Below are 13,039 nucleotides of genomic sequence, written 5' to 3'. Positions count from 1 at the left end.
TTAGAGCTTGGGATATTCTTGGAGACTTTCAAGTAGGGAAAGGACATGATCAGATTTTCATTGTGTTAAGACAATTCAGACACAGCTAGGGGAGGAAAGGGAGGGAGAATGGACATAACCAGTTGGAAGGCAATTAGAGAATGGAAGGGTGAGAAGGGGTGATGAAGTAGGTTCAAGGCAATGGCAGCAGGAAAAGAGAGAAAGAAATGAATTTCAGAGAGGTTTGTAAGCTTGTTGGATACACTGAGTGGAGAATAGGGAAGAATATGGGATGACACATGGATTTCTAGCATTACCGTCTTTGAAAAAGGGGTGATAGCATTCACAGGGATAGGAAGTAGCAGAAGAGAGGGAAGGTAATGGCTTGCTGAGTTTGGGGTGCCTGTGGGATAACCAGGTTGGGTGCGGAGCGGGCAGTCAGGAGTGATATGTTTAGAGTCTGTGGAAAGAGAGCTGAAAATGAAGATTTAGGACTCATCCACTGGAGAATGGTTGGAACTCTATATGTAAATGAGACACCTGTGGAGAGAGCCTAGAAAGAAATGGAACAGTGGAGAACACTAAGATTTGAGTGGCAAGTCTAAATAGGAAGCATGTTGGGGAGATGGACAAGGAGAAGAAGCAGGGAAACAAGGTGGGATGCAAACATGGGGACACTCAAGCCAGAGAAAAAGGCAATCAGTATCCAGTGCTACAAAGGGAACACTTCAGATCAGATTGAAAGGCATCCCTTTAGATTTCATCACTGAAACTTCTCATGTGATTAAAGAAGAGTCCTTACTACTTACTGTGAAACTAAATCTGATTCCAGGAACTGCAGAGCAATGGGAAGTGAAAAAAAAAAAAAATGGAGACAGTGATTTTAAGCATTCTTTCAACTGATCTGCAAAGCTAGTGGCAGAGAATGGTTTCAGGTGAGACAGATGTGGAGGGTTTGTTTTGTGCTAAATGGAAGGAGCCAGAAGAGAGAAAAGGGATTGACACATGGGAGAGAAGAGGGGGAGGAATGGATGTCTCCTCCTCTGAAGAAGAGCAGAATCCAAAGTGGACAAGCCAATCCATAGCTGGGGACAGATCAGCAAAGCTTGTGTCTGGTGGCCTCTGCTAAAATCTCCCAGGAGCAATGCAGAGAGTAGGAGCTGGGAGAGAACAGGGCAACAGAGATTAAACAGTTGTAAAGATTGAGCAAGAAACATGGTGATGGACACCAAGTAGGATTCTGGGTGTTTCTGTGGGCCTGGCTGACTCAGGAAACAGGAGGGTTCCTGGGGAACACACTGCAAATGAACAGTGATTTTCTCTGGCAGATTTCCAAAGCCTGACAGAAGGGCAGAGAACAATGACTGGGTGGCCCAGATTTGCCATGTTTGCAGAGCAAACAAATGAACAAGAGGGAGCCCACTAAGGGGTTGCTCACATGATGAACCAGGAGATCCTGCTAGATCTGCAAAGAAGTAAAACCAGGAGATGATTGGTAGGCTGAGAGGGCAGAGTAGCTCTTCAGTCATGGTATGTCCATGAGCAAGTTTAGTTCTCAAGGTGGCAGGCCTGTGGGTGAGGGCATGCTGATGGGCACCCCCTGAGGTTATTTGCACAAATAGCAAAAGCTATGGCCATCACATCTTTCTAGACCATTGGAGGCCAGGATTCTCCAAAGAGCCTAGCAGAAACTGGTTCATCTGCAAATTTAACAGGATGAAACTTGGTGGAGCTAGAATGTGTTCTTTTTTGTGTATATAACAATGTTTTTTATTAATTCAGTTAAACTGGACAAATTGCTTGAAAGATTTTCCCCCTTTTTTAAAAATTTAAATTCAATTAGCCAACATAGAGTACATACTTAGTTTCTGGTGTAGTGTTCAGTATTTCATCAGTTGTGTGTAACACCCAGTACTCATTGCATCATGTGCCCTCCTTAAAGCCCATCACCCAGTTACCCCATTCCCCTACCCACCTCCCCTCCAGCAACCCTCAGTTTGTTTCCTATAGTTAAGAGTCTCTCATGGTTTTTCTCCCTCTCTTATGACTTCCCACTCAGTTGTCCCTCCCTTCCCCTATGGTCCTCTGCACTGTTTCTTATATTCCACATATGAGTAAAACCATATGATAATTGTCTTTCTCTGGTTGACTTAGAGATTTTATTTACAGGCTCATTTTTAGATGAAGCAATTGGTACTTGAAGAGGTTCCCTGATGTGTCTAAATTTACACAGGTAATAGTCAAGGTCAGAACTCTGCTCTCTTGACCAGACTACCTCAGTCTTCCGCACATTATGCCCTCTGTTTCAAAATTCAAAACCTACCAAATGCTTTGTCTCCTCCAGACTGACAGGTTAATCTTACACCAAGAAATTAAGTAAAAATAAGGGAGTGTTGAAAACTCTAGAAAACTGCCTTTTTGCCCAAGATCATTGGCCAAGGTAGACTGGGTTTTTATTCCTTTCATTCACCTGGTCAGCTTGAAAAACTTAGAGCCTATTTCAGTTCTCTCCTGCATTAACTCCTTACTCACTTCCTCTCCTCAATTTTATGTATTAAACCAATAGAGAAATTCTCCAGTGAGAGACATAGTATAACTCAAGGAAATACAGTGATAAAAGGCATATATATAGGGGTGGAAAGTCTGCAGAGAATTAAACTCCTTTGTCCAATTTTAAGATCAGCTTAAATGTTTTTGTGAAGATGAGAAAAGAATAAAATCCTTCCCTGTGCTGGCCACTGCAATCCTTGTACTTTTAGTACCCAGAGAAAGGGTGCTTTTTTAAAAAATACCCAACTGATTTTTTTCTGAAGTGGAGTTTTTGTGGGGAATTTTGGTGTTGAGGGTTGAAAAGGAATCACTAAACTGAGAAAATAGTGCTCAAATTTACAGAAACAGACTGGTCTGGATTTTTGTCTGTCTACTTTAGAGTTCTGGGAATGCCTACAGGGTCTCCTGCACTAAGTCTGGGAGTCTCTTCCTTCCTTGCACAGAGCTGTCAAGTGTCCACCCGGCTACTGAGGCGTGGAACCTTTGTGAAATACTAACCAGCCCTTTCTTGCACCTGAAGGTACCATGTTCTCTGTTACAAGTGGAATGAAGAGCCCCTAGTGAGCCCTGACACCTGTGCGGCCATTTTGGAAAAAGCTGGTCTTGACAACTGGGCCCTCGGAAAAACGAAAGTAATGTCTTCATGTAACTTTCCAGAAAAAAAAATTAATAATTCTGTTGGATTTACTGAGAATTGTAACGTTTTACAGTGCCTGAAAATATTATGGCTTTTTTCTGTTACAGAATCTGTAGCTTAAATTACGGAATTAAGTTGATAATTTATAAAGGTTTTCTTCAGCAAAATTAAACACTTTCTTGTTTGTAAGGTTTCTTTTAAGAAAAGTTTCTCTTAAAAAAAAGTTTCCCTTGAAGATTTATTTTCTAAAAAGATGAAATTTAGAGTGAATATACTTCATTTCAAATAGTACTGACAACATACTGACATATTACCTCTTTTTTGTGACCACCAAATATAGTCAGGAAATATTCAGAATGTATTAATATATAAATGAATATCATGTAGTATATAACATATACAGAATATATTCTGCAGAAAATCATAATGATCTGAATCACAATGAGATATAATTTGTTTTCCTAATTCTCAAATCTGTTTCTGTTATAAACTTGAAATTTATCTGGAGCAAAATATTCACCATTGTTAGTAGACTTGCTATATGTGTTTGGATATCAGTGTGTTTATGGATTAGATTTGAGCCCTGAGAGATCTTAACTTATTTAATCTCTTAGAGAATGAACTAAAAAAAATCATAACAAATTTTGAATATGGAAGTAAGACAGGTGGCTGCATAGGCTTCTCAAATATCCTCTAGCCTGAAAAATTGGGAGTGAGGAAATAGAGAGGATACCAGGTCTCGGGTACACTGAACACATCACTGGGGGACAATGGAAAAAGAGCCAATCTGCAGAAAAGAAGTACTCAGGAATTGACCACTCAGGAATAACCACTGCCAGCCATACCACAAACCTACAGAGACTGAAACAAACTTCCGTATCAGTTGCGTCTTGGGGTAGAAGATGCCGGGGAGAATTTTCATCATGTTTACATGAGAAGTTACTCCAAAAACAATTGAAGAGTTTTAAAAAATATATTTATCTTAGGCTGAGTGTCCCACATGTTTAGAAATCTCTATTTACTTCAGTATTAAGTAAGGGGGAGATTCTGAGCACTAAAAAGGTGTGTATTTTATTTACACCATTTTCTTTTAGGTGATCACAAAGATGACTTTTGTTAGGCTGAAATCTCATGATTTCTGGTCTGAAACACATGCCTAACTTCCAGTGGAGTTTTAACTTGTTAAAAGGGCCGTTTGCAGTTCCAGTTCTGCCTGGTATTTAAGTAGCATTTCAAAGCTATTTGTATTTTTCCACTTCACCTTTCCATCTCATTAAGATGGATAAGAATATTCAATATGGAAACATTTCTAATACTGTGCAAAAAATAAATAAATAAATAGATGACCTTTTTAAACAGACTGAATTTTAAATGAATTGTCAACAGTGGAATAGACTAAATATATTAACATGTAGAATCCCATAGAAATTAAAACTAAATTCAATCAAAACCTATCATGCTCAACTGTTTGCCTGTGGTGCCAAGCTTTTAAGTAATGGAACTGCCCAGAGGATTCTACATTCAATGTTCCCAGTTCTTATGGCTCAACTGTTATATTTGAATTTAAGTAACTTTCTTAGTGGATTCAATAAACTCTTTTAGGTGACTTTTATTAGGAAGTGTATCCTTTAAAACAACAACAACAACAACAAAAAATCTTCGTATTTCCTGGAGGAGGTAGAAAACTCTTAAATGAGAACCACTCCAGGCTGTCAGGCTCCTCCATTTCCTCAATCCCTCTTGATTCTAGAATGGTTGAAAGTCAGCCATCCTTTCTCCATTGGTGGCCACTGGGTCTAGTGAGAATGTTGTTCTGTCTGGAGCCATCTCTCTGCCTTATTCCCCTTAAAAGCCCCAGAGGGCTGCCTTATTCACCTTTGTATCCACAGGAGATAAGTACATACAGCAGATCTTATAAACGTTTGATGAATGAATTGCTACAGCTATAAGTGTCCTCTGTCTTACAACTAGATTTGTAAAGATTTTTAAATTTGGGAAATAGTTGTTTTTTAAAAACATAAAACTTAGCTTCGCTCAGAGTGTATGTTGCTAAAACTTTGATAAAAGAGCTGAACATCCTCCACTCTTAGTGGCCCATTCAGCAAAACCTGTTGCAAATGACACTATGATTGCTAAACAGTATTCCTTCTCGAAAGAGGTTTTTTTCAAGAATAAAAATCTGTACCGGTATAGCAAAATTCAGGCCAAAGAAGAAAAAGATAGTGCTGTCCAAAATCTTAAAAAGATTCAGAATAAAAAAAAAAAAAAAAAAGATTCAGAATATAATCCGTTCTTCAAAGCATAGCCCATGACAGTTTCACATTTGTGTGCCATAATTTTATTTGTATTTTATTTTAATTCTTTTAAGGTGTTCCTGAAATACTACCATGTGGAACAGTTAAATTTAATGCGAAAGGAAGCCATTGACAAGCTTATTTTGATTCAAGCCTGTGTCAGAGGATTCTTGGATTCAAGAAGATACCAAAAAATACAGGAGAAAAGGAAAGAGAGTGCTATAATAATACAGTCAGGTAATCACTCAGGTGGTCTCATGGTATAACAAAATATTAAACGTCTAGAGAGGGACATAAAATCTAATATTATATACAAACCTCCATTCTTTTTCTTTTTTTTTTACAAACCTCCATTCTTATGTAGCTTTTGTATTTATTTATTTATTTATTTTTTTTTTTTTTTTTTTTTTAAATTTTTATTTATTTATGATAGTCACAGAGAGAGAAAGAGAGAGAGGCAGAGACATAGGCAGAGGGAGAAGCAGGCTCCATGCACCGGAAGCCCGATGTGGGATTCGATCCCGGGTCTCCAGGATCGCGCCCTGGGCCAAAGGCAGGCGCTAAACCGCTGCGCCACCCAGGGATCCCTAGCTTTTGTATTTAATTCCAGACTCTGTCACATTGATATTTTCTCTATACAAATCTAAATCAGATTGTTTTAGTGATTGACACTTTTAATATTTGAATGTTTTGTTTTAAATAAAATAATTTAATTTTTCAATTTTCTGCCAAGCATCAATGAAACACAGTTGACCTATTGTGCAAGATATGACAAGTGATTGAATTAATTATAGATCTCAGAAATCATTATTATAATCCACTGGACAATAACATTTTTCCTACTTTATTCCAAAGGTTATACTTGCCATAATTTTTTACCATTTGATTAAATCTCATTTTGTTAAAGGGCATCCATTTCTTTCTATTAACTGTAGGGAAATAATATTTATAATCATACTTCACAAATTTTTATTAAAACATATCAATAGACTTTAGGTTTCATTTTCCATTTTTCTGTGAGAAACTAAATTTAAAACCTGGCATGGATTAATACAGTATCTTTCAAAATGTGTTGATTGGACTTCCATAGTAAAAACTATATTTTATTTTGTATTCTGTATTTTATATACACACATGCTACAAGGAATGCACTCTGATATTTTCTATTCCAGCTTATTCCACTTCATTTTTAGATGCTAGATTTGGCTGACTAAGTCAATTTTATGATCCACTATGGATTTGCAGCCTGCTTTCTGAAGAACACTGACATGGCGAGCAGAATCACTAACATTTGAAAGATTCATGTTCTAGTTGCAGATCTGTCAGTTCATAATGGTTCATCTCTTTGGGGATTTAAAAGCCGGTACTTTCTCACTACAGAATCAAAATGCAAATCCCTATAATTTGGAATCCAATTCTTTATCCACGATTCTGAAATTTATAAAATACTTAAGAAAAGGTTTTTCAGGGATGCCTGGGTGGCTCAGTGGTTGAGCACTTGCCTTCGGCCCAGGGCGTGATCCTGGAACCCCAGGATGGAGTCCCACATCAGGCTCCCTGCGTGGAGCCTGCTTCTCCCTCTGCCTGGGTCTCTGCCTCTCTCTGTGTGTCTCTCACAAATAAATAAATAAAATCTTAAGAAAAAAAAAAGAAAAGGTTTTTCATAACTCATCTGGCAATGAAACATGACATAATATTTATAGTCCTTTATTCATTGCCCATAGTAAAAATACTACTTTTCTGGAGAAATATTCATGTTTTTGATGATGGAATGCTGCCCTGACATGGGGAATGTTAAGGAGGATATATGTTGTTTCCTCTGAATTACCTTTATAAAATAAAAAAGTTTAAATCAGAATTCTGAAAATACCTGATTCCAAGGACAATTAGCCAAAAAGTCCAAAACATATACTTAGATAATAAAGGCTTTCTCTCATAAATAACTGAAGTAAATTATTAGTAGATTTTAAGCAAATGAATACATTTTGTCTTTTTCATCAGCTTACTTCATCTCTTTCATTTTAGTTCATCCTTGAACTTGCCTTAATATAAAAGGCAATTAGTTATTTTCTTGCTATTGCTTGTCATCTAGAAGAATCTTGTTAATGAACAATTTTTTTAATGAACAATATTTTTAATGAACATGTTCTATTTGGAGTCTTTAATTCTATTTTCCCCTTTGACATTGTTGGTCAAAAAATTTGTTTCTATTCACTTAAGTAATTTCTTTTTCTTTACTATGATTAACACTACTCTGGACCTTATATGTTTCAGCTGCAAGAGGACATCTAGTCAGGAAACAAAGAAAAGAAATCATTAACATGAAAAACACAGCAACCATTCAGACTCATGATCAGAAATTTGACTATAAGAAAAACTTTGAAAATGAAAGGTATAGTGATGTTCATTCTTATACCATTTTAACATTATACGTTTTTCAGGTTTCTAATATATATCCATTAAATGTCAGTGAACAGCCAGTGGCCACTCTTGTGTTCTTTGTCCTGTTTGGGAGTTCATTGGCGTTTCACCAATGACCGCCCTTTTGTGCCACAGTTTTTTCTCCTTCCTAGGCTTCTGCCAGATTGCTCTCTGCATTTCTGCTCCTAACTCTAAGTATCCTTTGCTAATTCCTCCTCTTCTTTCCATATTTAAATCCTCCTCCACATTTAAATATTATCTCTGGACATTCTCATTCATTCCCATGACCTTAATAACCAATATGCCATTAACTCCTAAGTCATAATCCAATCTTCAAAGCTTGGCACTTTGCCCTTTCTTCTCTTGACCCTTCATATCTATATTTCTAAGTGCATATTAGCAGATCCACCTGAATTCATTCATACAGAAGGCTTTATGTTAAGCTGTGGGGACACATAGATAAATAGACAAAACCCTGACCCTAACAATTGCTCACAGAATCATGGAAAGGAAATATAACCAATGAAATGCATGATTCTGGAAACACAAGTTAACTCTGCTATGAAACATGCAAAGGGTACAGTAGGGACATGGAAGATCTTGGTAAGTAATAGGGGAAGGGATATAAGTATATAGATTTTGCCTTACTGGTAAAACTTAAGTTGATCGAAAGATGAATAAGTTGTATCTCTTTATAAGAGATAAAGAGCATTTCAGCCCCAATCCCAGGACCCTTGTCTTTTTTTTTTTTTTTTCCAAATGTATTGGGATCAAATTGACATATAACACTGGGTCAGTTTAAGATGTACAACATGGTGGTTTGATACACGTATATATTGTGAAACAATTACCATGGTAAAGTTAGTTAACATTTTCATCACCTGTAATTACAACTGTGTGTGTGTGTGTGTGGTAAGAACACGTCTCTTAACAACTTTCAGGTCTATAATACGGTATCATTAACAGTCACCATGCTGTATATTAGATCCCAAAAACTTACTCATCTTTTTAAAAATTTCAACTTCATTAAGGTATAATTTTTATATAAAATTGTAAGATATTTGAAGTGTGCATCATGATGATTTGATAGATGTATACATTGTGAAAGGATTTCCCCATCTAATTCATTACCACATCCATCACCTTACATAGTTCTTTTTTATGCTTTTTTAATGAGAACATTTAAAACGTACTCCCTTAGCAAATTTCAGTTCTACAAAACATGTATAGTCCCATGATTTACATGAGATCCTCAGATTAAGTCATCGTATAGATGGAAGGTTATATCCTTTTACCAACTTTTATTTCCCCCACCTACCCTTCACAACCACAACTCTCTGTTTCTATGAGATTGACTTTTTCTTTTGATTTTCAGATTCCACACATAAATAATACCATGCAGTATTTTTCTTCCTCTGTCTAGCTTATTTCATCCATGTTATCACAAATGGCAGGATTTCCTTCTTCCTCATGGCTGAACAATACTCCATTGTATACATAGACCATACCTTCTTTATCCATTCATCCATTAATGGACACTTAAGTTATTTCCATCTCTTGGCTATTGTGAATAGTACTTCAATGAACATGGAAGTGCAGAGATCTCTTTGAGATAATTGTTTTGTTTCCTTTGGATATACAACCAGAAGTAGAATTGCTGCTGGTAATGCTATTTAGTTTTTTTGAGGAACCTCCATATTGTTTTCCATAATGGTACCAATTGCATTCCCACCAACATTCTCACTGCATAAGGATTCTCTTTTCTTCTCATTATCACCAATACTTGTTTTGTCCTTTGTAATAGTAACCATTCTAAGAGGTGTGAGATGATATCTCATTGTGGTTTTGATTTGCATTTTTCCTGATGATTAGTGATGTTGAGTCCCTTTTCATGCACCTGTTGGCCATTTGAAAATGCCTTCAATCTTCTTTGAAAAATGCCTATTCAGATCCTCTGCCCATTTTTAAATCAGGTTATTTTTTATTTTTATTTTTTTTGCTATTGGGTTGTGTGAGTTCTTTATATATTTTGGATATTAATCCTTTATTGGATATAGGAATTGCAAATATTTTCTCCCATTCAGTAGGCTGCCTTTTCATTTTATTGATGGTTTCCTCTGCTGCCCAGAAGCTTTTTTATTTTATGTAGTCTTGTTTATTTTTGCTTTTGTTGCCTTTGCTTTTTGTATCAAATCCCCAAAAATGAAAAGCAAACACACAAAAAAACCATGGCTGAGACCAAAATTATGGAGCTTACCACCTACATTTTCTTCTAGGAGTTTTATGATTTCAAGTCTTATGTTCGAGTCTTTAATCCATTTTGAATTGATTTTTGTATAGTATAAGATAGGAATCCAGTTTCATTATTTTGAATGTGGTTGTCTGATTCCCAACACCATTCATTGAATAGACTATCCTACCCCCATTGTATATTCTACTAACCCCCATATTAATTCGTAAATTAATTGGCCATAAATGTGTGTGCTTATTTTGGGCTTTCTATTCTGTTCCATCAATCTATGAGTTTGTTTTTATGCCAATACCACACTGCTTAGATTATAGCTTTGTGATCTAATTTGCTTATCTTTTCCTCATTAACTGTATTTTGACTAGTATAGACATTCTTTGGGGGTATTATGAAGGTATTCAAAATACTAGCATAGCCACTCTGGAAATTATAGGTTCTTGGTACCCTACCTAGTTCTCTGGTCCCTGGAAGAATAACAGAGATTCTGTTACGTCTCCTCTTTAGCGTAAACCTAAAGATGCTATCATAGGCCTAGGAAATAGCAAGTGGAATTAGGAAATTTGAGTTCCAATAACTTTCCAAGTTTGACTCTAAGATAAGCCCTTCTGTACAAACAGATATCAAGATATATCTTTGATATATATATCTTTGATATACAAGATATCAAAATTCTCCAGTGGCTTTCCTGAGCCAAAATGAAAAGTTTTTGGCAAACCACCCCCACCCCCAATTATCATGTCAGGCTATGACTTTTTCACTGTACCTTAGCACCCTTTTCATGGCCATATTGCTCTTGTGAGGGTTTGGTCCTCATCAAAAGAAAAAAAAAAGCCATGTGGCTTAAAAAAAGAGAGCTGTAGAGATGTTATCTTCAAGGCAAGGGAATTTTGGAAGGATATTGGTAAAGTAACAATTGTGCAATTTTGGTCAACATATTGTATGATCATGAACTATAGCCAGGACACTGCTTCTCTTTAATATTGCAAGATATTTCCTGTGATCAGCATACTTTAAGCTGATGAAATACAGCCCATCAGCCTAGTGAACATACCCTGCTTCCTAGTCTCAAATTTAGATATATTTTCCACAACCTTTCTTCACTGTAGGTATTTCCTTTTGAAAAAGACATGTTTTGAAGTGATTAAATTCCTAGGATTTTAATGCCTCATTAAGTGAAAATATGCTAGGATATTTCTCCTTCTAAGTCAAAGCTGATTTTATCATTATTTGAGCAGCCGCCCATAGCTGTTGCCAGAGAGAGTATTTGGGAAACACTTGATTAATGCGACTTGAGTTGTTTTTACTTTGAGCTTCTTCTGGCCCCTTTTACTATTCTCCCAACACCACGTAGTATGTAGTTATACATATATAACTACCATATACATATATAACTACATATAACTACCAAGTAGTTATAGCCAGAAGAGGTAAGTAAGCTCCAGTTTAGTATTGTATATTCAGATGTGATATGTTTTACACAGGGAATCTTTTGTGAAGAAACAGACAGAAAATGCACTCTCTACTAATGAAACAGTCATGCCAGCTCCAAACAACAAAGAAAGTACATCTGTAGTGAAGACTTCCAATATCAAAGTTGAAGAAGAAGCCACGATGGCTATTGAAAATAACAACAGAGGATACCAAACTCAGAAAAAAATGAATTACATCACTGGGGAAGAGGCTAAGCAAGAACGGCATCTGGTGAGGGACACTTGGACAGAAGAACATCCCAAAAAGAAGTACACAAAAGACCTGGAAGAAAACAGTACAATAAGGAAAGTGGAGAAGGAGGACAGTATGGTCCAGAATTACTACCAGAGATATTCAGAGGAAAGGAATTTTGAAGAATCAAAAGCAGCATATCTAGAAAAGAAGGCCCTATCAGAAAGGCCAGGCTACCCAGGACTTTGGTCAGTACAGAATGAGACAAAGCAGCCTTCTTTTAAAAAAACTTTGGAACCTAGTCTTAGCCAAAAGTCAGTTTATCAAAACGCAAATAGCAAGGAAAAGAAGACATCTGTAGTCACCCAGAATGCACCAGCATGCAGCCAGCAGAGAAGCCATCCAGGGCCTGGGCCAGTCAGGGAGAGGCAGGCTAAAGCAACGATCCAAGCCCAGGAGGAAGACAGAGCAGCAGTGTTCATTCAGAGCAAATACCGAGGCTACAAAAGGAGGCAGCAATTGAGGAAGGACCGGATGTCTTCTTTTAAAAATCAAAAGGTTGTTGCAACACCAATGGAAGTAGCAAGAAATCCTCACGATTTGTATTCCTATCCCACAAGGTATGAGGAATCCTTTAATAACAGGACAAAGAATGACAAAGATTTGAAAGCAGTTTTAGAGAAAGAAGCATGTGATTTGGCAATCTTTTCAAAACAGGTATGTAAATAAACAGACTTATTCACTAGTTGAAATCTCTGGGAACCACACTGTAACCAAAGAAAACACAGTTAATTAAAAACTGACTCATTCTTTCATCTGTTTTTATGGAACTGCAAACCTCCATAATGTCTCAAAGGTTTTGCTATTCAAATAGCAATAATTTTTTAAAACAATGTGCCATAAGAAATAGTAGAAGATAAGATAGAAATCTTACAGAATAAGGACACTCAACATCGGTTTTTGCAGCTAATTTCCATATCTGAGATCTTTCATTATAGCTAAAAAAGAAAGAAAGTTTTATAAATTCTCTGAAGTCTATGCTCTTTTTTCTGCCACACATTTTGAGCAGACATCACTAGGTGTCAAAATTAGGCATGTAGCCATACTCAGACATACGTGCAACGAAGAGGAAAAATTTACATGTTACATCATGACAATGAGGAACCACAAAGAAAAGTTCCCTGTTGGAGAATATCTTGTGCCATGAGTAGACATGTTTCAGCTGTTTCTAAAAGGGGACAGGTGGCC

The 13,039-nt window shown here is 36.6% G+C and overlaps 1 protein-coding gene across 4 annotated transcripts in view; it reads left to right on the top strand.

Annotated features, from left to right (window-relative positions):
- Window positions 1-13,039, top strand: part of MYO3A (myosin IIIA) — a 240,351-nt gene that overhangs the window by 189,697 nt on the left and 37,615 nt on the right. For all 4 annotated transcript variants that reach the window (XR_007403741.1, XM_025463908.3, XM_049096892.1 and 1 more), the window contains 4 exons: window positions 3,050-3,161; window positions 5,535-5,697; window positions 7,735-7,852; window positions 11,611-12,508. Coding sequence is in view for 3 of the 4 variants with exons in the window: in XM_025463908.3 (XP_025319693.1) it covers window positions 3,050-3,161; window positions 5,535-5,697; window positions 7,735-7,852; window positions 11,611-12,508 (1,291 nt within the window). In the remaining variant the exon portion in view is untranslated. The remainder of the gene's footprint in view (window positions 1-3,049; window positions 3,162-5,534; window positions 5,698-7,734; window positions 7,853-11,610; window positions 12,509-13,039) is intronic.

The sequence above is a fragment of the Canis lupus genome, chromosome 2 (genome assembly GCF_003254725.2).
Source record: "Canis lupus dingo isolate Sandy chromosome 2, ASM325472v2, whole genome shotgun sequence".
Lineage (NCBI taxonomy): Eukaryota > Metazoa > Chordata > Mammalia > Carnivora > Canidae > Canis > Canis lupus.
This window is presented reverse-complemented; position numbering and strand designations above follow the sequence as displayed.